We start from the raw sequence: 26,305 nt of genomic DNA on the forward strand, positions 1-26,305 counted from the left end.
AGCGCTTGTGCTTTGCAGGTATATTTGGCACCTGTCTAGAGGGTGAGTAAGCATGCACATGATTCATGACATGGTAAGTCAGGAAACATACACCTCCTGCCACTTTGTTTTGGACTTGCTGAGTTTTACTTCTCTGCCCCACATGAATGTGGTATTTTCAGCAGTTCTGCATGCTGATGTCTTAGTTTTGGCATATCTGTTTGCACACAAGAACAAGGTGACATTAGGGGATGATAGAGAGTCCAGAGCGTACCACAGAGAGGAGAAGCAGAAGTAGACTTTAGTTGATTCTTGCCTTATCATCACTGAAAACGCACTTACTTGTCTCTGCACCGGCATAGGTAGAGAAAAGGAAGGACAGCAGCTTCAGAGATGATTTCTGATACAGCCCCACAACAGTTTCGTTCAGGGGGTCCTTGTTCTTGTCAAGCCAGCCAGAGATGTTGTAGTCCACTGTGCCAGCATAGTGCACCAGGGAGAAGTGGGCCTCAGCCTTGCCTTTGACAGGTTTGGGCTTCTGGAAATTGTTGGACTTGCCCAGATGCTGGTCATAGAGCTTGTTCTTGAAAGAGGTGTCAGTTGCCTTGGGGAACATGCACTCCTCTTCCAGGATGGAAAAGATGCCCATGGGCTGGGAGAAATATGAATACATGAAGAAGGTAAGTGGGGAGAGAAAAAGTAAATAAAATGTCACCCTGCATGTGATTTGTGGCTTGTTTCAGCAACTGTAATTTGTACTCCGTAAGTTCTTAATGCGTCACTAGTTATTACAATAATCAGGCAAACTATAATTAATCTGCATTTATCAAGCTACTGCCCATGAACATGGCAACTCGACTACCATTTACAGGCATCTTTGAGTGAATGGCTCTATATATGTGTATATACATATCATAATCGGTTGTTTCAATCATCTTCACCCTATATTGTTACAAGTAGGTTTCAGCGTCCTGTTTTCTGGACTGATGCTGTGGTGTGTGTTATGAGCCATCAGCTTGCAACTGTCAATGCGAACTTAATTTGATGGCTCCTCAGGAATGTGCATAGGTAACTAATATCTAACAACTCCTGTTCTGTCTCCAGTGAATGTGCATGATGGATCAGATTTTCATCACCTTATATGGCGTGTAAATGGCAATAATCTGGTGCTTTAGAATACCTGTAGACTTTTAATTTGTCTCAGAATTGTATTTAAAATGGGAAGTATTTCAATATAGCGATGTAGGCATGTTCTCAGTGACATCAGAGCTTTCATCTGAGCTACATTAGATATCTTCTGATAGTGCAAGTAAGCACGTCCTCTGATTTTTCTGGAGATGCTGATGTGACCTGAACTTCATTGGCCTAGAGGGAACTGTAGGAGTTCCTTCTTTGTATGAACCTTTTCTTTTAATTATATTTAATAAGATCCCATTAGATGCTTACATCCTACTTCAGCTAGATAGCTGCCAGAGCTAGAATCAGGGATCCTCCAGACCAGCAGCAACCACAGGAGGTGGATGTTGGACAGGGATGCTGTGTTTGGAATGAAGGTTTTGCCCTCTAGGTGTGGCTGCTGTGTGAGAGCTCTGGGGTTAGCATTCATCTTGCCTAACTGTAGGTGTCTATAAAACAGAATCTAGACCTGAGTTAGCTGTCCAGATTGCTCTTCCATAATGGAAGCATTACAAAGACATTTCACAGAATCACTACAGGACATACTTCACAAGGAGATGATATGCATCCTAGAAGTGTCTCCTTCTTTAATGTCATTACAAAAGAGACTACAGGGTTAGATCTGTGTAGGTGTTCTGATTCCTCTGGCTCTAATACTCTCTATTGCATAGATATGGGACACAAAATGTGTGGACACTGAACAGTAAATGTGGATTTTTCATGTTAAATTTAGCAACAGGTAACTGGCGCTAGCTGTGAATGATGGTGCTGCCTGTAGATGCTGCTATGTGGTGGGAAACATGGGAGGTTAACAAGAAATGTGAGGGTCATGTGTGCAAAGGCATAACCCATGGGTGTGAATATTAAGCAGCGAACATGCATGTGGGATGGCTGAATCAGTTACTGGGCTCTGGACGTGAATAGTGGTGCTGGGGGAAGATACCTCTGTGGTCCTGAGGAGGGAGGTGTTTGGGTATGTGCCTATTGGATTTGCACACAATAGGTAAGTGCTGTGCACAGCCACTGGATGCTGACTTGTAACATAGCAGTGAGGGGTTAATTCCCGTTAAGATCTCCAGTGCAGTAGCAGTTGGCAGCGACAGAGGGGCCAGGAAGAGTTGTGTTGCTAGAACAAAGCACTTAATTCTATCCATTACTGCAAGCAGTAAGATGTGAGGTTCACCTTAGTGTTAGAGGCAGTCTTGTTAAAGGCACCAAATTAACGTTGTGTACCCCCTCTCCCTTCCGCCTCATCCTTGTTTGGAAATCATTGTGCAGAGGCAGCCTACCATTCCAACAACTTTGGTTTTATAAACTGCCTCTTCTTACAAGAGAGAGTAATCTGACAGTAATGTGTCAATTTATTAAGAATTACTGGACTAAAATAAATGACCATGAAAGAAATGTGCTCTCCTAAAATGCAAAGATTTCCTCTACCTTCTCAATGAGCTCAATGCAGGCAGCCAGGTCCATCCCAAAGTCAATGAACTCCCATTCAATTCCTTCCTTCTTGTACTCCTCCTGCTCCAGCACAAACATGTGGTGGTTGAAGAACTGTTGCAGTTTCTCATTGGTGAAGTTGATGCACAGCTGCTCCAGGCTGTTGAACTGCAAATTCAAAATATAAAAAAAATGCCAGTTAGTTTGGAGAAGTCATCAATGGGCAAGCATGCCTGCTGCAACTCACATCAAAAATTTCAAAGCCAGCAATGTCCAGGACTCCAATGAAATGTTGTCTGGGCTGCTTGGTATCCAGCTGTTGGTTGATGCGAACAACCATCCACAGGAACATCTTCTCATAGACTGATTTAGCCAATGCACCCACTGAATTGTATACCTGTAAGAAACACAGCCACAGCAGTGATGCAAGCTGAGTTAGCTTTAAAGTTGAAAGAACTGTCTGAATAGAATGAAAAGCTGATCAGCTATGTAGGTACCTGTTGAACATTTTGTCCTTTAGTTACATATTCATTCCCAACTTTCACCCTGGGATAGCATAAAGCCTTGAGTAAATCAGCAGAATTAAGACCCATCAGGTAGCCAGCTTTGTCAGCCACTAGGATCAGAGACAGCAAAGGAGTTCAGAAGAGACAAAGAAAGGCATCCTGGTCCTCCAGGATGTTTCTGTTAGAAGGAGCCTATTTTCAGCGCTACTCAAATGCACCTATTGTCAAGGGAAGCTCCCCTCCAACCCCATGGAGAGTTTTTTCCCCCCAAAACGGGCAGTGTCTCAGCTCAAGCACACCTGTGTTCCACGCCCCACCCATTGCCTGTAGCAATGCTTCATCTTTATGTCTCTCTGTTTTAGAATCATAGAATCATAGAATCGCTTTGGTTGGAAAAGACCTTTAAGATCATCGAGTCCAACCTTTAACCTAACCCTGCCATCCCACCACTAAACCCACCACTAAACCATGTCCCTAAGCACCTCATCTATCCTTCTTTTAAATACCTAATACCTTTTCTGGCAGAGCATAAATTAAAACACTGACTTTGTGGAACTTGCAACAAACTGCAAACTTAACTTGCAACAAAATTTAGTTTCTGGAAGGGAAAATCACTCTCACAGTGTGGGGCACTTTATGGGACAGGGTTGCTAGCTTGTCTCCCGGTGCAGTTCACAAGCAAACTCTGCAGTCAACACTACCTTCTGTGCTGTCCGGCTCTGCCTGCTCCTCCCGCTGCTTCTGCTTGAACTTCATGTTCCCGTAGTGCATGACGGCCCCTGTCAGCTTGTACATCCCCACCTTCTCCTCAGGGCTAAAGCCCAGGATGTCCACAGCGCTCTGCAGAGGCAACGGGCAGGTCAGGGAAGGTCAGAGAAGCCCAAGGGCTGAAGCGCAGGGTGCTGTTAATGGGGATGTGTGCTGCGGTGGGAAGGTGGGGTTTCTCCCCCTGCCTCCCCGTCCACACCGTGCAGCATGGGTCTGGCTGTGGGGCCACCCTGTGCGTGCTCCGCTGCACTCACATCGGTTGCCAGCAGCTCCTCGCCGTCATCAATACTGGCAACAGTGACTTCTCCTTGGCTCACATAGGGGAAGTCGTAGGGGTTGGTGGAGATGAGAAGGAGATCTGCAGGTATACAGGGCACCTTTGGTGGAACCGGGTCACAGTGGAAAGAGAAAGCACTCGCTGAGCCAAGCCCAGAACCGCTGGCACTCACCAATGAGCTCTGGCTTCTTGTTGGACATTATCTGGTAAAAAATATGATAGCTCCTTTCACTGGCCAGCTGGAAAGTCACTCTGGATTTCTCCAGAAGATCTAACCAAAAGAGAGGTGGTGTTAGTCTCCCAGTAAACTTGAGATCAGAAATGCACAAATTCTGTCTGCATTGAGTTGCTCCAACTCACAGGTTTCGATATCCGCAGAGGCCAGCTTGCCAGTCGTTCCAAAGTGAATCCGGATGAATTTTCCCTATCAAGCAGTACAGATCAACCCATTGGTTATAGTGACCAATGAATGAGACATGCATTGGATGTCTGCATCCCAACAAATCTGAAATGAACTCACAAAGCGTGAGGAGTTGTCATTCCTCACAGTCTTGGCATTGCCAAAGGCCTCCAGCAGGGGGTTGGCCTGGATGATTTGATCCTCCAGAGTGCCCTAGTTACAGGAGAAAAAGCCTCTTGTCAAACTTCACTGCTGGTTAATAACAAATATTGCGAAGGAGATATTACAAACATATCCTATTTACACTTCAGGCACGATTTTAACCTAAAATTTAAGCAGAGTGTTTAAGCACTCATCAGCCATCACTCCTGAATATTGCCATTGGTTTCAAATGGAAGATGCTGAAATACAGATCTGTATCTTGTTTCCTTCTTGTACTTGCTATCATATATTGGGTAATCATATACAGAGTGACTATGGTGGAGCTCAGGGAGTTTGAAACCTGAAAAAGAGAGGTGCTTCCACATTCTCATTCACAAAGGCCATGACAACTAAAGAAAATGTGAAAATTCTGGGATTTTTTCTGGAGGTTACTTGAACCCAGGACATAGAGAGAGCGGTACAGCCTTTAGTAGGAAGCACCTAGCAAGGGAGAATGTGAAGTTTTGTGATTGCATTCAACCAGCAGCCTTTCTGAATGCAGAAATAAATCTCCAGACAAGCTTTGGAAAGAAGAGTGGACATGGGCAAAGCCTGAGACTCAAGTACCAAACTTAAAAAAGCAGAGAACAGAAACTCTGAGGTTTTTGCTGCGTGACTACAGAAGGAATGATCAACATGTAAAGTTTTGTTATTGTATTGTGTCATTCCTGTTACTGCAAAAATAGGGGAGGAAAGAAGCTTCTGTGACATTACATCTCTCCTTTTCTGTGCAGTACAGCCCAGGAAGCAAAGTCACCGTGTGCTTTTTCTGGAATGGTAGAGCAAAGCTTTTCTCAAAGCTTCTAGTAAAGTCATGACTGATCCCTACATAGTCAGGGCGTGAAAGCATTGCCAGGGATAATTTCCAAGACAGAGGTGGAAAACAGAGAATGAAAAAAAAAGTCAGTTGTTATCCAGACAACAGGCTAGCAGCACAGCTCAAGTTGCTGCATCTTTGTGCATGGTGTTCAGTGAAGCCTTTAACAACCTTTGCAATGGAGAGGGAGTGCTATTCCCAGTACTGTCTGCAGATGGCACAATGGGTTTAAATTAGTTCTTATTAGTCCACCATGAAGGCGGACCCAGTAAAATTAAGGCAGCACAGTAGCATATGAAACTCCACATAGTTTTTTTAAATAAGAAATCCCAAATCCCTAGAGAAATGCCCTCTCACATGTATCTTTTAGCTTTCTGAATTCACTTCCTCGTTTAAGAGAAGCAAAGGGTGTGTCAATGCAACCGACGACACCAGTCCCAAGCCTCCTTCTAGTGCACAGCTGTGACCAGGGAGCTCACAAGGGAGCATCGTGCACGGAGAGCGGCATGGCAGAGGCATGGCAATTCTTTACAGGAGTTCATTCTGGAGTCCTGTCTACAGGCTGGGTGACAAAGTGCTGGAGGCTGAGACAGTGTTCTGGGGAAATGCTGTTGCGTGCTTCCCTTACGCATATACTCTTGCCTGGCATCTGATTTCAGCCTGCATCTGAGATAGGATTTTGGGCTAGACTGAACTATAACCTGAGTGTTTTATTTAATGTCCTTATGAAGAGGCACATACTACTGTTACAGAGATTGTGAATCCTAAAAAAATAGAGTATTCTGTGAATAAACTTGGAAGAGGGCAGAACAGGTTGTTGTCCACATGAGAGCCAGGTGATTTTCCTTATATCAAACATGGTCACTACATCTCTCTGCTGTCTCAAAGTTTTTCTGAGATCAGTCCCGGCATAGTGAGCAGCTGGTGAAAACTGAGCCCAGGAGATTCTGAAATGGCGCTGACAGAAACAGTGCTGATGATGAACTTGCCTTGGCCACAACAACCCATCAATCACAGACACCTGCCTCTGAGCGCAAAAAGAATATTCAGCCTTGGAATCTCCTTAGGCTCTGCTGTGCCCTTGGGTACTCAAATAACACGCTGCCACGTGTCACCTGCTTTGATGCACATACCATCTTGCAGGCTGTGGTGACACACACTTGTGCCACAAGGACGTTTGTTGCTTGCTCTGTGCTAGGGAATGAAGCCCACGCCTTGCAAATGCACCCGTGGGCTCAGATTGCAGCAGCTGGGCTGCTCAGCAGAAAGGGGCATCAGAGCGTCTGCTTTCTTCCCTGGGAAGGATCCTGCCTGTGGTAACTTTCTAACTGCCAGGCAAGTGGTCCCAGCTGCCTCAAATCTGTCCTTTTTCTGATGCTGCCCCTTGGGGCTGCTACATTGACCACAGGCAGGAGAACAAGCTAGTGGAAACTGCTCCCTGATGCAACTGAAATGACTCCTAACTTCAGCACAAATGCTCCTGAGTTCAGAGCCCCTGCACTTCCCCTGTCAATAGGAGGGAAACAAGAGATAGGAATGGCACAGTCACATGCCAGTGGGAACAGCCTGCTCTTTACACTTGCAGCCACTCAGGTGCTGTAGATGTGACTGGTCTCACAGAATACCAACGGAGTGATACAGAGGCCGACAGTCAGCACAGAGCACACTGCTGTCTTACATTACCTTCCTCTCCCTGATGAAGACTTCCCCTGTGTAAATGGAAACTGACTCTTGGGCCTTTCCTGCATTAAGAAAATGTTTCTTTAAGTAGAGTTCCACTATTGTCCAGAAGGAAGGGGGCTGGGTAGCAGGGATAAATGACCGTAGCTGTGCTCAGACTGTGCATCCTGACTGCCTCCTCAGTCACACTACTCTTTCTGCCTTTGATAGTCCTGCAACCCCAAAATGTGCATTGATAGTTTCTGCTCTGCAGGCACAGTCTGGGGCAAGCACTAGAACGGGGAGCCATTGGCATACCTGCATCTTGCCAGGCTGCTGGTCTTTCTTCTTCTCACCAGTAACTGCAATTGTTGCAAAGTACTGGATGACACGCTTTGTGTTCACAGTCTTCCCTGCACCGGATTCTCCGCTGTTGAGGTGAAAATGTTGTCACAGGAAACAGGAAACATTTTTACTTCTCCGTCAGCTTTGTCACACATACTAAAATATACTCACGTGATAAGGATTGACTGATTGTTACGATCTGAAAATAAAGTCACAGAAAGAGCTGTTCAGATGAGATGTTGAGGGCTTCTCTTCCTCAGACATAACTAACTGACTTCAAGGGAAAAAACTATGCTGTGGCCATATTTATCACTTTGTAACCAGATAAGTAAATTCTGCATTAGTCTGCATGCGGACTTTTTGTGCAGAGGGATAGAGCAGCCCAAAATCTAACTCCAAGCGGTGGTTCTTTATAAGGCTTCCCACTTACTGTTTGTTTCATTTTATGTTCTAAGACCTTGGCTTGAATATTGTTTAATTGGAATCTGAGTTCTCTGCTGTGTTCCTTCCTTATTGTTTCTTTAAATTCCTTACCAGGAAAGTGGGCACAAAGCCATACAGCTAGTTACTGCCTTTCCTTCATTACCTGACAGCAGGGGGGTCATTAAGATGCCACAGGCAGCCTAATCTTGAGTTGTTCTGGGGAATTATGGGGGCTGTTGCCATCAGGCACTGAGTAGAACAGCACCTAAGATGCCTGAACTGCCAAGTGTGCCTTGACCCAGCAGCCAGCCCTGCCTATGTCAGGGTTTCCTGTTCTTGCCAAATGACTCACCTGTCAGCATGAACTGATAGGCATTGTCAGAGATGGAGAAGATGTGTGGAGGGGCCTCCTGGCGCTTCTTGCCTCGGTAGCCAGCCACCACCTCTGGGTTGTACACCGGCAGCCCCTTGTAGGGGTTGACAGTGACGCAGAAGAGACCCGAGTAGGTCTGCGAGGAAGGGAGGCAGCACGTTGGCTTCCACATAGCCTGGCAGAGCAGTTCCTCCAGCTACCCAAAGGAAGACTGCTGCTGGTACTTACATAGATCATCCAGGCTGCGTAACGCTCTTTGAGGTTGTACAGCACAGCGGGTTCGTGGAGGTGGGTCATCATGGCCATGTCCTCGATTTTATCAAATTTGGGAGGATTCATAGGAAAGACTTCATCATCCTTCACCGTCACAGTCTGACAAAACCATAAGGGAACAACAGGAGAAGAAATCTAAGCCAGGGAACTGCCTGAACTGGTTGACCATGTATGAGTAACAGTTGGTATCACCTACCGTATTATCATATGTTTTAACTGTGACTTTGCCACCTTCTCTGCTCTGTATGGTACCTTTCACATACATTTGCTTTTCATCTACTACAAAACAGGCTGCCTTAGCGTCAAACGGGCGATTCTGGGCTTCGATTCTCTCCTTCTCAGGCTTCCGTAAATAAGGAGCAGCTTCTCCAAAGATTGCCATCTCTGCATCTGAACTCATGGCTGGCGTTGCTCTGGAGGAATTAAGAAAAGTTTCAGAGACCCTCTGCATTTGTAATTTATACTTATCCAGAAAGTGGTCATGCTCAGTGACTAAAAGGAAGAGGACTGGTTGGCAACGAGCACTTAACTTCTGCCTCAATTTTAAGTAACCGCTGAAGAAGTCCTAATAAAGAAAGTTCCTTCTGTAGACAGAGGTGTATTGTCTTTGAAGACATCCTCCTTAAATGGGATGTCTGTGTGCCCAAAGGAGGGCAGAGAGAACATGCAGCCTCAATTCAGAAGCCTCTCCTGCTGTGTCTTCACCTGCAATTCACACAGCTGCACAGCCACACACTTCTCAAAGCCACATACACATCGGCACTTAGACTGTTTCATTAAACATCTAAAAGTTTAGGCAGAAGTAACATCCGTAAATTAAGCAGATTGGCTCTCACACATAATTTCTAAGTGGAGGTATTCTTGGCACCCTTCTCTTTTCTACATTTTAATACCAAGCAGGGAAAGTTCAAGTAGTTTCTGTCTGCACCGAGCACCGGAACGTATTGTGAGGGTCAATCATCACCTACCTAAAGCCAAACCTGTTTATCATATGAACCAAACATAAAACGTATTTTTAGATTTGTGACAAAATAAATTAGTAAAGGAATATAATGTATATTAAAGGTAGTAACAAATACCATAGTATTGTCTAGGTAAATAAATAGTTGATGGAACATTTCAAAGAATTGTACCTTACAAAGTACTTTTTAGCTTTAACATATTAGATAGTAATATTGGTTATGTACCATTAAAAGACAATTAATGTGTACCAATATGTACATTGTTAGGGGTTTGTCTAGTAGAAATATTTCAGAAAACTGCTTTATGCTCAGTTTTATTTTACATTTATTTTACATTTTTAGCAATATCTAGAGATGCTATTGGTGCTACAGTCGGAAGGACTGACATGGACAATTCAAGAGCATCTGGAAATAACGCAGGCAGAAATAATATAGGCAAGAACTAGCATAAATGGAATGTTCTTCCTGCTACTTCATGGGCTGTCTGATACACTGTGGTACTTAAAAAAGATAAAGGGACAGACCTGAGCACCTCAGTTGTATACTTCCAGGGCATCGCAGTATTGTAACAATCAACATGTAGTGATTTTGTGTGCAAGAAAATGATGAAAGGCATCTGAAGGCGTTTGTAATGCTGCTTTTGGATGCATTGCTGTGGAAGTGCTGATGTCTCTCTGCAAAACCTTTCTGCCATGGGATATGCATCTTGCAGGACTTTGAGGGACTGCATCTCTCAAGAGCCAGGAATTTCAAAGCACAGAATCCAGAACCTTTAACGCACTTGAAAAGTATTATTCTATGTATATAGAGCCCAGCATTTTTTCCTATGTGATCCTGCCTCTAAGTGGCTCAAGGGAAGCAACGTGAAAGAAAAAGAGAAATTATTTCAGTGTCCATGCAAAGGTTAAGCAGAGCATCAGAAAATGCCAACAGGTTATCAGAAAGTTTCTCAAGGGGCACAATCTGTTAAGCTACTGAATGTCTTTGATAGGAAATAGTGTAAAATTTAGATCTTTATGCATTCATGAACAGAGAAGAAGGCATTCTCTGGGAGAATAGCTTGTACTTCCATCCCCTTCAGCTCCAATTTCAGCGAGCATTTTTTGGCATTAGGATGGAAGGCACATGTGCGGAGGTCCCTTCTGGTGCTCCGGTGAACTCTCCCAGTCACTCAATCGCCAACATTCCCCAGAAGGGAATGCTGCATATTAAGCTCTCTGTGAAGGTGACTCTGTACATAAACAGATCCATCTATCAGGCAGGAGCTAAGATCATCCTGAACTTTATTCTGGTTTCAGGACCTGTGTGATAAACCAAAGTCAGCATATAGTGTTCTAGACCTTACCCCAGAGGAAACTAACTTAAGGCAGGATAAGCTTAGACCCTTCTTGAATTGTACTTTGAGCCTTCTCTCTGAACACAGCCTCAGCTTCAGGCTTCCAGCAGCTGTGCAGATGGCATGGAGTAAATTTTAATAATCTATAAATCCCAGAGTCCTAGGTTACACCACAAAAATCAATTATTGCCACTGTGTCTCATCGCCTCTTGGCTAAGCTTGAGTATCTGTCATTTTTCTTTCCCGACAAATGGAATATTTCCTACCTAGAACTGTGAATGTGATCATATTGATTAAAACAGCACATATCCTTTTCAGTGAACCTGGTTCTACCACATGGGTTTTTGCCACCTGCCCTTGCCATTGTCTGGGTGAGCTTAACTCATTGCTCAGGATCAGTTAGCAAAGCTACATGTTATTCTTTAAACCCTTACCTTCAGAGACCCCAGGAGGAAATCTGCTTTCAGTACCTGTGTGAAATGGTTAAAGAAAGGACAGAGAGAGTTAAATCAAAACCAGGCCATTCTCTTGAGCATATGGACTATCAAACATTTATACACCTTCTGCAGTCTGTCCCAACAGCTGAACTGTACACAGAACCTTACAACCCTTGATCTAGAGCCAAAACCCACAGAAAAACTTGTGTTCCTCACCACATTACTGTGATCTGCAGAAAATAAATCTAAAGTCTAGGAAAAGATCATCTACATTATATATATTTTCCCAATCAATTTCAACTGCCTTCAGAGTTAGTTTTCCTGTGCTGTTTCATAGGGCTTGGAGATAGCAAAGTTTGTAGAAGGCCATCAAGGAATAGCGTGGCATGGCTCTTCTGCTTCTGCTTCTGCCAACCACACTGGAGTAGTTTGGGTTGTATAACCTTGGCATTGCATGTAAAGCATTACCTGGAATGTTAGAAGTGGGGAATAAGAGGAAGATGCCCCTACATATTCCACCTCTTTGCAGAGCTGTGGAGATGCCATGGTCACAGTATGAAGCAAGCAGACGGGACTTACCGTGAGATGCTGAGGTAACAAAGAATAAGGTTGCCTTCAGCTGTGGCTCTTTATATGTAACCTCCTGCCCACACAGCACTCAAGCACTCTATTTTTGGTCAATAATAATTTACTCTTTAGTTGCAAACGTGTTGAAGCTCTGATCTCTCTGCTAATTACTCAGAGACAGGATTGGTTTAAGGTTGTATGGAGTCAGCTGCACTGACCTGTTCTTTTCACATTGCTCTGTGCCAGGATGGAGGATGGAGGAACCCAGAGACAGCTCTGATAATGCCAAATAAGGCAACACTGGGCTCCTGCCTTTAAGAGCTTGCTTTAACCAACAAGATGGGATTTTTTCTAAAAAATGTGCACCACTATTTCTTTATGGACTATGTTTTTAATGGATCCCATAATATCTTCTCTGTCTATCTGCACATGCTGACAGAGAAGGAGGAAGACTTAGTGAGGCAGAATTCTTCTCTAATTAAATTTCTTTATACCACTGTACGGGGTGCTGGCAAGCCTGAAACCAGCCCCAAGCTTGGGATGGAGTGAGACCACTGCCAGTTTATGGGCCACAAGGCAGACTTGCATTCCTTGCCTGTAGATTCACAATACATGAGGACTGCAGGCAAACTCAAAGTCTCAGCCTGTGGGAAGGAGCCTGGCTTCTGTGCCACTCCGTTATCCTGCAGAGGATGTCATGGAGCAGTCTGAGTGTTGAACCAGAATAACTTTGACTTGCTCTGCAAGGGTGTATGGAAGGAGAGTGTCTGCTCCTTTAAGAGTATCTGGTTAAGGACCTTTTTTTGACACCTCAAGGGACAGTAAGAAAGGAGGGAAGCCATAAGCAAGAACATACCAGGACACAAACCTGACTGACAAATGGTAAGGGAGGAGGTGATGGGAACCAAAACTGGTCGGTCACACTCCTTGATGATGGCATGTGAGCGTGTAAAAATGTTTATTCCAGCAAGGTTACCAGATCAGGGACCTTGTCAGTTGGGAAACTAAGGTAAAAGGGAGAACCAGAAATTATATATGCAGAGACACAGACCTGAGAAGGCAAACATGGAGACAATGAGGAGAGACAAACGCCAGTCACACTAATTGATGAGCTTCAAGAAACTACAGGCACCACTTCCAGGAAGATCAACCTGACTCCATGACTGTAAACCAGGGGAGATCCCAGACGGGGCTGGGGTGGGTGCAGGAGCTGACAGAGCTATAAGAACCCACGAGGATACATGCAGGGGAAGGGGGAACAGGGACGAACAAAGAGGGGGGTAAACAGAAAAAGGTGTAAGGGAACGGTCTCATGTAGAATGGGGCCAGTCAGTGCACTTGGCTGAGCCCTGCACCTGGTCACCACAGCCTGTCCAGTATTCCTATATCTGCTTATGAAATAGTTTCTTGACTCTCTGTGTAATCTCACACTCTATCCTGTGTATGCATGTGCATGCATGAGCTAAGTGCCAGCTACTGGTGAGGCCTCTGTGTCTGTGTGAGTAAAAATTGGTGTCAGCTGCTGGAGCCAGTAGGGTCCCAGCATCAGCTGCTGGAGTGAGTGGATCTGTAGCTTCCAGCCACTTGGGTGGGAATGGGGTGTTTTCTCAAAACCAGCTACTAGGGGACACTGAGGTGAGCAGGGGGAGTGAGGTGAGTGAGTGGCTCAGTGCCGGTGGCTGGAGTGGGACTGGAATTAACAACCCCTGTGCCTGGTGCTGGATGCTGGGGGTAGCCGAGCATCTGTGTTTCCCACAGTCCTGGTGTGCGTGGTGTGTGTGTGTGCATTCACTGGCAAACTTTAAGCTGGACCATCTGGACCTGGTCCGCAGGGGGGCCTCGGGTCCAGGCTGGGGCATCAGGCACGTGGGGGGTTGTGCTGGTATGCCCAGGGGGACTTGTGAATGTGGGATGCCCATGGGATGAGCGCGAGAGCCAAGCTGGGCCAGCTGGCAAGCAGGTAACTGTGGGGCTGGGGTCAGTTCATCACACGTTTTCTCTGCTGCTTCTTCCTCCTCGGGAGAGGACTCTTCCCCTGCTCATGCATGGGGTCCCTCTCACAGGAGACAGTCCAGACAGTCCTCCACGAACTTCTCCAACATGAGTCCTTCCCACAGGTTACAGTTCTTCACAAACTGCTCCAGCATAGGTCCATAATTTCCATGGGGTGCAGTCCCTCAGAAGCAGACTGCTCCAGTGTGGGTCCCCTGCGGGGTCACAAGTTCTACGAGCAAACCTGCTTTGGCGTGGGCTCCTTCCCCCATGGGTCCACAAAGTCTTGCCAGAAACCTGATCTGATGCAGGCTTCCCACGGGGTCACAGCCTCCTTCTTTTGGACATCCACCCACTTTGGCATGGGGTCCTCCACGGGCTACAGGAGGACCGTGGACCTCTATGGACTGCAGGGGGACAGTCTGCCTTACCATGGTCTTCACCACGGGCTGTAGGGGATTCTCTGCTCTGGCGCCTGGAGCACCTCCTCCCCCTCCTTCTTCACTGATGTCTGCAGGGCTGTTTTCTCTCCCATCCTCTCACTTCTCTTCCCTCTCCAGCTACTGAGCTGCAGATGGTTTTTTTTCCTTCTTAAATATGTTATCACAGAGGCGCTTCCACCATCACTGATTAGCATGGCCTTGGTCAGCAGCAGACACAGGGAAAACTTCTACCAGCTTCTCACAGAAGCCACCCTTGTAGCCCCCCACTACCAAGACCTTGCTACATAAACCCAATATACTAGTTCACATCCCTACCCATGTTCACCTTACCCATGTTCACCTGGAGTCCTTCCACACTCCCAAGCCTGTCCCTGTCTTTGAGTCCTTGACCCTGACCTATCTCTAACCCAAATTATCCATGTCTGAGTGCTGCCCCTGATGTTCCCCAGGTTGTGAGTGTTGGCCACTATGTAGTTTCTAGTCCACAGTCCTTACTTAATCCAGTCTATTTATTGCCCTAGATTAGCCTAGGAATCCATCATAAAGTTTGCTTTCTTTTTATCTCATTCCCAAGTCTTTGCATGCTTGCCATTTCTGCAACAGCCTAATCCCTCTCTCAAGATCTCTCGCTGGAGGTGCTCGCTGGCCTCATCTTTGGGCTGGCAGGACTAGCAGCAGTGGTACCTACTGGATATTAGTTATGAAGGTGGTGGTGAGTACAAGTAACAGTGCCTTCTAAGTGTAGATGTCTAAGTGGTGTTGTGGTTGTCACATAGGGATGAATTTCTAAGAGCATTTTCTAAGAGCTTTGACTGGGGGATGGGATGTAGTTGAGAGTAACTTGTCAAATACAGGGCTGCCTAAAATGGTGTAAGTTGGCTACTTTTAGTCACATGAATTGTTTCCCATATTTCTCTTCTCTATTCCTTTGTCTCAGTATATGAGCTATTAATCAGAGAAAGCACAAAATTGTCTTACACACCAAAGTAGGTGGCACTGAAAACTAAAATCAGCTGCTTTCTTCCTCCCACCTTTGTCTCCTTCAGAGAGGCACCTAGATATAATTCCTTACTCTGCCATGGGCCACTTCAATCTATAAAATCTTTAGACAAAAATATAAGAACAGATGTAGTTTGTCCCTCAAACCCCCTGGTCTGTCCCCAGCCATGGGCAGGACAGATGTACAGGAAAGAATACAACAACAGGGTACACACTTAGTCCTGCTTACCCAAAGTGCTCTCCCAGCCTGCAAAACCTAATGGTTCAAGGTGTCCTGATGATGTGCCTTTAGGATAAATAGTTCTTAATGGATTTCTTCTATGAAATTCTTCAGTCCTTTTTGTACTCCTGTAAGCATTTAGCATTTACAACATACTGTGTCAGTAAGTTAATTGCATATATGAAGAGCAACCGCTTTTATTTGTTCTCAGCCATCCATCTGCAAAATTAATTGGTCACCTACAGTGAAATGTTATTTCCTGTCTACTCTCTTTTTCCACCCACGCTTTTATACTCCTTAATAAAACCTAATTCAGAAGTGATCACATTTCTTTGTTCACTGTTGTTGTCCTTCTCTAAGCCTTCCCCAGGTCATTCATCTCCTTTTGGGGTACATGTAGCTGGAACTGCATGTGGTATTCAAGTTGTGAGTATGTCATGCATTTATACACTCATGTAATAGTTTCTCTTTGTGCTCTCTTCCTTTTTAATAATGTAAAACAATTTATTTCCCTTTTTGAACCATAGCCAAGAATAGAAGTAATGTTTTCAGAGGAATAGCTATTGTATCTTTGTGATCTCTTCTGTGTAGTGATGTTCATCTTATGGGCATCATTTCACATTTATAACTATTAATTTAGTCTGCAGCTTTATCACCCAGTTACAAGACAGTTACAGCAAGGAAAGTAAGGAATGAAACTCTCCATCTTGCTATCAAATATACAGAGAGGCCTTTGAATAAGGTTTAGCATGTAGAGCTAAACAGATGGCTTTCCTAACCAGTAGGTTAAGAAGTCATCCCTACTTTTCTGCCTGTGTCCCAAGCACTCCTGTAGAGGTTTTTTCTTTTTTTTTTTTTTTTTTCTCTTGGAGAGTAGAACTTCAGAAGGAACACTGAAACGTTAATCCACTCCCACATGGGCCCATGCACATGCTGTGAGCTTGCTGAGCACCATATAGCTATGAGAATGAGAGCTGGGGATCTGAATTCCTCAAGCGACAGTAAGAGTCGATTTCAGGTTTCCCACAGCTCTTACCATTAGATTATTTTGTATGGGAGATGAGGTGGCCAAGTAAATCTGTCATCATTACCTCATCTTTTCTTTATTTTAAAGGCAGAAGAAACATTTGTCAGAAAATCATTTAAACTTTAGAGGCCATGAAATCTTATCCCCCTTTTGTAAAATTGACCCAGGTGCCTATCAAGAAAGAGATGGATTTTCCGATGCATTGTTGTCATCGCTTCATGTTGGTTTGATCTAGGGAATGTCCTTGGTGCATTTACACATTGGCTATGTGTTTTGGATTATGTTCATGATGCCTACTATTTAGGTACACTGTATGGGGAGTAAAGGCATCTCAGGGGGTCTTTGGGATGCTGTTACAGAAAACAGACTCCTTCAAGTCTGTCACTGCAACAGGCAGTGTTGAGATGTGTCCTATTTAGGCCTTTTCTCTTGCTTCTTGAGTCTCTTTTAGTATGTTTTTCGATGCTTTTTTTTACATTGTTTGCTTTTTTTTTTAAGGTCAGAGCTGTTGCCAGTCTATCACAGTCTGGCCTGAAGTGTGAGCACAGACACTGCATGAAATGACAACGATAACTACTCAGATGTGGCGATAATATTATTGCTGTATTTTCCTTTGACCAATTGCTATGTATCAAAGATTCAAATCAGCTGCGCTGGTTGCAGCACCAAACTTGCATGCACTTTTTACATTTTAGCACTCTCAAGACCTGGTTTTGGTAACCCCCTCCCCCAGATGTATTGCAGGCTGCATTATTTGCTGTATGTACTTACATTTGCATTTTAATTATGTGCATCTTTAGCTTACCGTAGGGATAATGGAACCATGGTTACTCTTTGTCAGAGACTATCATGTCTTTTACACCTGACTCATCTAATTCTTTTGTAATAAAAGTGATTTTGCATTTTCTCATACCACATCTTATGGTGAAGAATCAGTCCTTTCCAAAGGCACACCCACCCACCTGTGCCCCTACACATACAGAATCATTTTGACACCTGTCAATTAAGCAATTTTAAATTTGTGTAGTGTGTACTGCTCTGTTTTGTGGTGTTATAGCTTACCAAAATGCATAAAAATGAAAATCAGTAACAGACCTATAAGCTATTAGTATTATTACTTTTAACAAGAAAGTATATAAACTCATAAATATCGACACAATTTAAGCTACCTTAAAAAGACAGTACAAATTACTGTATTTAGTTTGGCATATCAAGTATTCCAATGTTTGATTCAAATCAATATCAATATGATTAGTCTATTATTTACAACACTGTTGTAAGTGTTACAAACGTATAATATTTATAGAGTTTTAAATTACTACCTTCCCTCTGGGAGTTCCCCAATATTTCAAGAATTATTGAAAAATCAGTATTAATGATGCTTTTGAAATACGGTGTCTGCTTGCCAGATTGTCAGAACAAGTAACTGCAGAAGAGGCACGCAGAAGGGAAGAACATGGCTGTTATGGAATAATCTCTGCCTGAGGAATGACCCAGGAGACTTTGATTCTCCATCTTGAAAAAGATTCAGTGGGGAAGGCATTATGTCTATGTTATCTAAAAGATCCTGAGTGTCATAGATGTATTCAACGTCTCTTTTATGTAAGAACTATACAACAGTGAATGAAAATAGCAGGGCGATGGTTGAAAACAGATGAAAGGAGATGTAATTCATTGCCAGAAGGCATAATGGATGGCCCCTATGCAGGGCATCTGCCTGTGAGGGTCAATGAGAATGACTACCCCAAAGGAGGACCTCTGGAATGAAGGAGCAGCAATAAGGGTAATCTTCCAGCATGCTGGGAGTTCACACATTATTAGGGGAGGACCTGGGCTCTTGAGAAACAAGGGACTGCAGGTGATGCACATGATGAGTTTCAGGAATCTCCATACTGTGCATATCTCCCCCAGCCAAATGGAACTACCCTTAGAGGTGACGACATTCCCGGATTCATGATTGCTGCCAGCAGATACAAAGAACTTTTAACCAGAACCTCTCTTTTTTTGACAAAAATTCCTTCTCTTTTCTCCACAGGTATTGATGTCTGACACTGCCTCCCTCAGGAATGCACAAATATCTGAAAGAAGCCCTATACCTCTGCACACCATTTATCATGCCTCTGGAATACTGAAAATAAAACATTGCTTCCTCCAAACTGGAATGGCGGAGACAGGTCCATACCATCTTCAGGGCACATTGTATCTTCTCTGTCTTTGTCTCAGGTACAGTCTTCTCTGAAAACCTGCAAGAGGAACAGGAAAACCAGAAGAGTCCCTCAAGGAGACAGAGAAAGCCAGAGTGCAGAGGCATTTGTTGAAAATGGCCACAAGAGGGTAAGTTGTGATCTGGAGGCATTGTAGCCTACAGTGGCTGAAGAGTAGCACTGCAAAGTTCAGCAATGGAATGGCATGGGGTATACACACTGTTGTGGCCCCAGAAGATGGCTGGAAGCCCCATCGTCTTGCGACTCTTCTTGTGAGGCGCTGTGTGATAGGACTGGTTTGCAGAGTATAAGCAGGGTTTCCCGGCATTTCTCAATATCTCTTGTGACCCACGGTTAGGGTTGTTCAGGTCCTGCAGGAACTCTAATCTGGTGATGCTGAGAGGGTGCGGGAAGGGAATGTACGTTTTGGGGTACCTACCTTACACAGGGCATTACGAAGCAATAAAAACATTCAGGAGCAGTCTGAGGAGGAACATTGTCTTCTAGATGAGACAGATCCACAGTTGCTGCTTCCTTTTGTTTTCCAGAGCATAGAGTTGTCCTTTAAGAGGGATCCCAAGTTCCTGGATATATGTGGGCATCACTGTTATTCCCAAAGCAGAGTGCCCCCTGTTGATAACCATCCAACAGGCCTGATTTCCCATCAGTGCAGGGTCGTTACATTGGAAGAACAAGAATATACAAAGACAGGGAAAGGCTTTATGTGTGTCCTTGAGCATTCTGACTTTCTGAGGCATCCCAGTAAGGCACTGAGGAGTTAAATGACTCGAAGGTCTTGATGTCTACCTTGCTTCCCATTGTAGGAGTGGGGGAATAATGTCTCCTTTGGGCAGATGAAATATAAAAGATTTCCTCTCTTGTGGCTAAGTAAAAATTTCCACTTCTAGTTAGATAAACTGAACCTTCAAAGTTTATTTAAGTTGAAAAAACAATCAACCAAATGGGTTGCCTGTAAAGACCCAGAAAATATCACGTATCAGGAAGATCTGCTGAAAGTACATTTTAAGTTGACCCATATAAACATACCAGGTGAATTCTAGAAGCACTGTATATATCTATGCAGATACAGATACAATACTGACATGCTGAGTCTATTGTCCATCTTGACTGATGTGGTGTTCATACTACTTATTTTCACGATGCGCACAGATGTGAATTTATCAGAAGCATAAGTATGGCTGCATCCTTTACATCAATTTATCTGTCAAGAAAAGTGCCACACCTTTATTGTGTCAGTGTCTAAACACGTGTTATACTGTCTGATTCATCTGCATGGTTTCTGTAAATTCTGCTATTCATGGAATTCTGTAAATTCTGCTGTTTACATGGGTTGATCAACTAAGGCATTATCATGCAAGCAACATCTACATGAGTTCTCATAATTCTGGTTTTGTCAAACAATATATAAAATATGTACATAAGCCTGTCATGGTAGCTGAAAGGTTAGACATCATGCAAAGCACAACCTGCATTTATCTTATAAATTCTTTGCTCTTTGTGGATAAATGAGTGTTTGTTTTCTCTGTTCCTGTGCTTCTGGAAAGACTCCTCAGTTCCTTGCATTTAGTGCGGGATGCAGCACCAGACCTGTTTACAGCACTAAATAGGTTTGATCCTGTTACAGCTGCGCAGTATCTGTTCCATCGGAAGCTCATAAGGAGGTGATTTTCATAGTATGAGTGGCCAGTCAGGTAACCCTGCTGTACCAAGTCCCCAGACCACTGCCTGATAAGTTGCTATATCTGCAGGTGCCTGACACTGTTGGGACAGATAGACTTTTTGCTCTGAACTAGTGTGGCTATTCTCATGTTTCATACCTGACCCTATTTTCTTAGGCCTTTGAGCAGGTACATGTTTGTTCCTCGTACCATCCACCCTTCAGCCTTTTTATCACTGCATTTTAACTGGTGATAGTGTTGCTGTTACTGCAGTATGCCAGGAAGAATGAAAGGGGAAGAGAGGCAGCTAACTTCTTGTCGTCCCCCATCAATTTAAACAGCCTCTGAAAATATAAATTTTTGTGGCTTTAGCCTTCATGTAGGATTCTTCCATTACATTCTTCAGTAATGCAAAGTTGCCTGTCTTTTAAAATCATTAATGTGCACTAGTAATCCTATCTGTTTGGACTTCGTCCTTAACTGTTCCTGCAGGTCTCTGAAAGCCACAAAGATACTCTATCATACACATTATTAGTGTTCATTATGGGATAAAGCCCGTTCCCTGTGCTTTAAATTATATGTTTGCAAAGTTGTGTGGGACTGGTTCACCAGAAAAGGAGGAAAAGAAACACCATCCACAAGGTACAGAACTGTGACGTGACTCACTGCAATTTAATGCCATGGTAACCCCATAGTTTCATTTTGTAATGATCTGTTTATTGAAAGTTTTTTGCCACACAGTCTGTTATTCCATGGGCAGGAGAGTGAGAATTGCTCCATAGCTCTTCTCAGATTAGGCAGACTGATTTTTAGGCTCAAATGATCAGCGATGGCAGAATAAATGCATATTCATGGAAAGCTGTCTCTTCAAATGCTTTTCTGAACTCAGCAAGGGTTCCTGCATTTCATAGAAGCAAATGTCTTGAGCTTTAAAAATATGTACTAAAAGTTCATCTTCTCAACCTGTCTTTAAGTGACACTCTTTTCTAATGGAAGTTGGAAGATAATTTATGTAAAGGGAAAAGAAAGTTAATCTAAACTTGCCATCGGAGATGTCTTTCACCGAACAACTGAAGACTGCAAAATGATGGATGATATATGTTGTGTACTTTGGGGGAAAGGCGATCTCTATTGTTCCAGCATAAAGCAGTGATGTGACTATGTCAGGATGTTTCACCAGTTGTAAAGTTGGCAGCAATCCATATTCTGTGCAAGTTACTGGCAAGAACTATTTATCACCCTGTGGACTGTGGGGCTATTTCCCTGTAAATGACAGGTCTTCTACTTCCCTCTGCCCTTCCTGAGGCAACCAAATTAGAAAGCGATTCATTACCAGGCCATCATTTGTACCTTGGCATTGTGAAGGCAACAAACCACTTTTTTCCCAGGCAATTCTGGCAGCAAAAGCAGAAGTAGAGGCAGGAGCAATTGAATCAATACAGACTGGTTGATCCCACTTAGTGCTGGCCTCACACCTGGACTGTCTCCTTGTATAAGAGCAAATTGTATTGCTTATTTGGGATGTTCTTTAGTAGCAGCAGAGAAAAAAAATGGTGTTGGGAAAAAAACGGCTTGACTTCCATGCCAGAATTGTTCTGCTGATAAAATGATGATCATTGTATATTTTGCCTGTTGCCAAATAGACAAAACGAGCAGTAAGAAGTGGGCAAGACCAGGTGGGTTTTACACAAGATTTCCAAAAAGACGTGAGGATGAAACAGATGAACAGGCTGTGGTGTGTGAGCTCTTAATAAAACTGCTTTGCTTTTGGAGATCTGGAGGTTGTCTAGTACAGTGCTAATTTTTAAAAAGTGTTTCAGGGAACTGTGGCCCAGTAAACCTGGCGCCTGTACTGGAAAATCGTAGAAGCTAAAAATGAGTGGAATTTGAGGACACATTGGTAGATAAAACATACTGAGAAAAATAGCATTCGTAAAGGGAAGTCTTATTCCACAAATCCAGTGGAGAATCAAAAATAGGTGGATAGGTGGGAGAACCAGCTGGTTGTGCCTTAATAAATATCTGAAAGCCATGTGAGAAGGTATATCACCTTCCTTAAAGAAGCTAAGTGTGTGTCTGTGTTGTTATATGAGATAGTTCGGAGAAGTGATCCTGGACTAGGACAGGCCGATAATCATCGCTGCAGACATATGAGTGTCCCTGGGGATAGTCTCTGAGTTTCCGAAGTGGCTTGATCTGAAGCAAATCCCAGGAGCAGCTTGGGGGAAAGCTCATGCCAGCAATTCTATTTATATATACACTGCATTAAAACCTCGCACAGGCCTCCAGTACTGCCTCAACGGGCTTTGTGCCCTCACATTCCTTATGTAACCTCACACCCCTCCGAGGTGATGCCCCATGTACCCTTGCTATCCTTCACCGTAGAGCCTGCTAGCAGGTTATGAAACAGCTCTCATTATTTTAAGTCATTAGTGTACTCAGTAGTGATTACCAGGGCATCAGTAAGCTCTGGGCTAGTGCTAAGGACTCCACTGCTTTTTGTAAAATATCTTCTACAATTGACATTGTGCTTTGCTTGAGATGTGTCCTGTTCAAAGTAGCCAGTAAAGATGGAGTGGAGGAGTGACCTTCTGACACAGTCAAGACTGCTTTTCCCTGTTGCTCTCCTATTGCCCATACCCACCTCTCCTTTCTCTTGTAGCCTTGACAGCAGTCAGCCGCTCAGGTCTCTGGGCTGACCCCACGGCTCTGCTCATCTCATGGCCGCTCAGCACTGCCTGGCCAGTTATCCCATCCAAAGCTGCTCTCCAAAGCATCTTTGTGGATCCAAGCTGAACCCAACTCCCTCAGGCACTGCTGCTCTCCTTGCTATGAAAATATCTGGGAGGATGGATATAGAAAACAGTGGCATCGGTTAAATGTGCTGCAATTCTCTAGTTTTTTAAACAGACAAATGGAACTCTGTATTGTCATTTTCTTCCCTATTTAACAGGGAATACCCTGCACCAAGTCTTCTTAGCCCCCTTCCTCTTCTTCCCAGCTGAAGCCACTTGAAGGAACTCCTGGATACTCTTGTGACACCAATTCAGCAAGCCCAGGATTTTAGAGGAAAATGTAACAGGCTGGATCCAACAGCCTGAGAGCAGCAAGGCTGCCACAGCCCCAGCCCTCAGGCCCAACCAGCACCGAGGCTGCAGAGGTATCCCCTGCAGGCACACACACACGGAGCACATGTATACACCCCACAGGGGAACCACACCGCTACACTCTGCACATTATTGACAGTGTTCACATGCACTATCCCCATGTTAAAAGTACTTACAGTTACAAGTTTCACCTCAAAGAAAGAATTAAAAAGGCGGGGTGTAGAGACAAAGGAGGTAGAGAAGGAGCAAAAAGCACAGAATCCTTGACAGGAAGGTGAGGCTGAAATCTGCGCCTTTCATCCCTCATAAAGGCCTACAGTGTTCCTGAACCGGAGCCCTAATACCAGACTTTGTAAAATTAGAAACTTCTGTAAGTTGAGGACACTAATTTGCATTGTCAATACCTCCTTGTAACTCAGCTTCCAACAAGTGGTTTGCAGAGAACCTGGCCTTAGTGTTCCGGTCTCTATCTGTCAATATAGTTAGGAGTCAGTTTTTCAAAAGAAACCAACTCTACTTGCAGAGTCAATTTACACACCAGTCTTCACATACACATTGTGTGTGTATTTCCCAGTCCATCACCCTGGTCAGTCCAGGAGTTTCCCTCACAATATTCCGAAGGTTTGGTAAATAATACTGACAGGCAGAAAACATTTGCAAAAGGATTAGTTCCCTCCCCATATTGGAAATATAGAATCTGCTATTTTGAGCATACTCATAGCTCAGCTGGCTCCTGCTGACTATGTCAGACATTAGAGGAAAATGCACCGTGCTGTGTCTGACAGGCTGAGAAGAGGCAAGGCTGCTGCAGCTCTGTGCCTCCAGATCCATGCCCCCTTCTCCATGCCTCCTGTAGCAAGGTTGAAGATATATTCCCAGAAGGCATAAACACACACGGAGTGAAAGTATATGCCCTGTATATGTGCTTACATACATAAATACATCTGTGTATATATAAATCTATGTTTACATACATATATACATATGTACTTACATACACATCTACGTGACTGGTCCTACAGATCACAAATAGACACTAAAAGTGCTTACACACAGAGAGCACCAACGGCCTCATCTTGCCCCCTCTCTGGCTGAGCAGGATGGGGGTCTACCAGCAAGAATATAAATTCATATGTACAAGGTGGATCCCTCCAGCAGCTGGGCTCAGACTCAGTCTGGCCAGTAGCAGCCCCTGGATTGTAGTGTCCCCAGTTTCTGGCACCAGGAAACACGGACCCCCGAGGCCGCAGCCCCACTCCAGTGGCTGATACTGTCCTCCAACCACATGCAGATGACTGGGACTCCCTTGGTCCCATAGCTGACAACCCCCATCCTCTTACACCTCAAGACACAAGTGCTTTCACACCCGGGGCTGGCCCTTGGGGACCCACTCACCCCTTGCTCCCAGGCCATCTCACCTGCTCGCCAGCTGGTCTGACTTGATCTTCACTAGAAAATACACACGCTTGCACACCTGCACTCAGTCCAGCTGTTGCATCATGGACATACGGGCCCTCCAGCCCATGGTCTAACTCCAGGTGCCTGAGTAGGGAGACCGCTCCCAAGACAGACCTAGAAAGGGCTTTAATAACAGACTGCAATGATCAGCTGAGGTGTGCATATGACCTGCAGTACTCCACAGTGAGAGGAGGTTTGCTCTGCTTGCCACAGCATTGCACAGCCCTGTGACCACAGCAGCTGATGTCCGTGGGCGATGAGGTCTTGTCTGTCCCACAGGAATAATGTCATCTTCTGCTGCCAGTGGGCTTACAAACTCCCCCTCGTGGCTGAGCTGCCCTCTTAAGTTGATAAAATGGACCTGTCAGCCTTGATTCCTGTAATGAACTGATACAAATCCAAGAGTTTGGAAGACTTTTGCAACCCATGTTTTGTAATCCAGGGTTTCATCCTGTGCATATGCTGCAAAGTAGAGAGGATAGAGCCCATGTAAAAGCAAAATCCTGTCTTTACAGTGGAATGAAAGCAAAGCTATTTTCAAAGAAGTGGACTAGTACCTATAAAGTTTGTATCTGTGGACAGTAATGATTTGGACTACAATTTAGTTAGAAGTCTACACACTTCCTGAAAGAAAAAGATGATCTGCTTGAGTTGGAGGCAGGAAAAAAAAATAATGAAAAGTAGGAAGTGGGGCTCCCAAAAGCCTAAACAGTTCTTTGTCAGGTAGGGGTGTTCCTGAGCAAGGAGGTTTTCTACTGCTTTTGTTTCTGTGGCATACAGAACAGGGGAAAACCAACAGACGTCATCTATCTGGACTTCTGCAAAGCCTTTGACACGGTCCCCCACAACATCCTTCTCTCTAAATTGGAGAGCTATGGATTTGATGGGTAGACTGTTTGGTGGATAAGGAATTGGTTGCATGATCGCATCCAGAGGGTAGTGGTCAATGGCTTGATGTCCGAATGGAGACTGGTGACGAGTGGTGTCCCTCCGGGGTCCATACTGGGACCAGTGCTCTTTAATATATTCATCAATGACTTAGACAGCGAGATCAAGTGCACCCTCAGCAAGTTTACAGATGACACCAAGCTGAGTGGTGTCGTTGTTACACCAGAGGGACGGGATGTCATGCAGAGACCTGGACAGGCTGGAGAGGTGGGCCTGTGTGAACCTCATGAAGTTCAACAAGGCCAAGTGCAAGGTTCTGCACCTGGGTCAGGGTAACCCCCAGTATCAA

At 44.4% G+C, this 26,305-nt stretch overlaps 1 protein-coding gene across 1 annotated transcript in view; it reads right to left on the minus strand.

The window, feature by feature from the left end:
- Positions 1 to 26,305, minus strand: part of LOC104124785 (myosin-1B-like) — an 83,793-nt gene that overhangs the window by 27,026 nt on the left and 30,462 nt on the right. Inside the window, 10 exon segments of the mRNA XM_035892719.1 lie at positions 322 to 631; positions 2,593 to 2,763; positions 2,843 to 2,992; positions 3,093 to 3,211; positions 3,803 to 3,941; positions 4,124 to 4,227; positions 4,319 to 4,417; positions 4,507 to 4,570; positions 4,667 to 4,759; positions 7,542 to 7,653. Of these exon segments, the coding sequence (XP_035748612.1) occupies positions 322 to 631; positions 2,593 to 2,763; positions 2,843 to 2,992; positions 3,093 to 3,211; positions 3,803 to 3,941; positions 4,124 to 4,227; positions 4,319 to 4,417; positions 4,507 to 4,570; positions 4,667 to 4,759; positions 7,542 to 7,653 (1,361 nt within the window).

This window comes from Egretta garzetta, unplaced genomic scaffold, assembly GCF_000687185.1.
Source record: "Egretta garzetta isolate BGI_Z169 unplaced genomic scaffold, ASM68718v1 scaffold644, whole genome shotgun sequence".
Classification (NCBI taxonomy): Eukaryota; Metazoa; Chordata; class Aves; order Pelecaniformes; family Ardeidae; genus Egretta; species Egretta garzetta.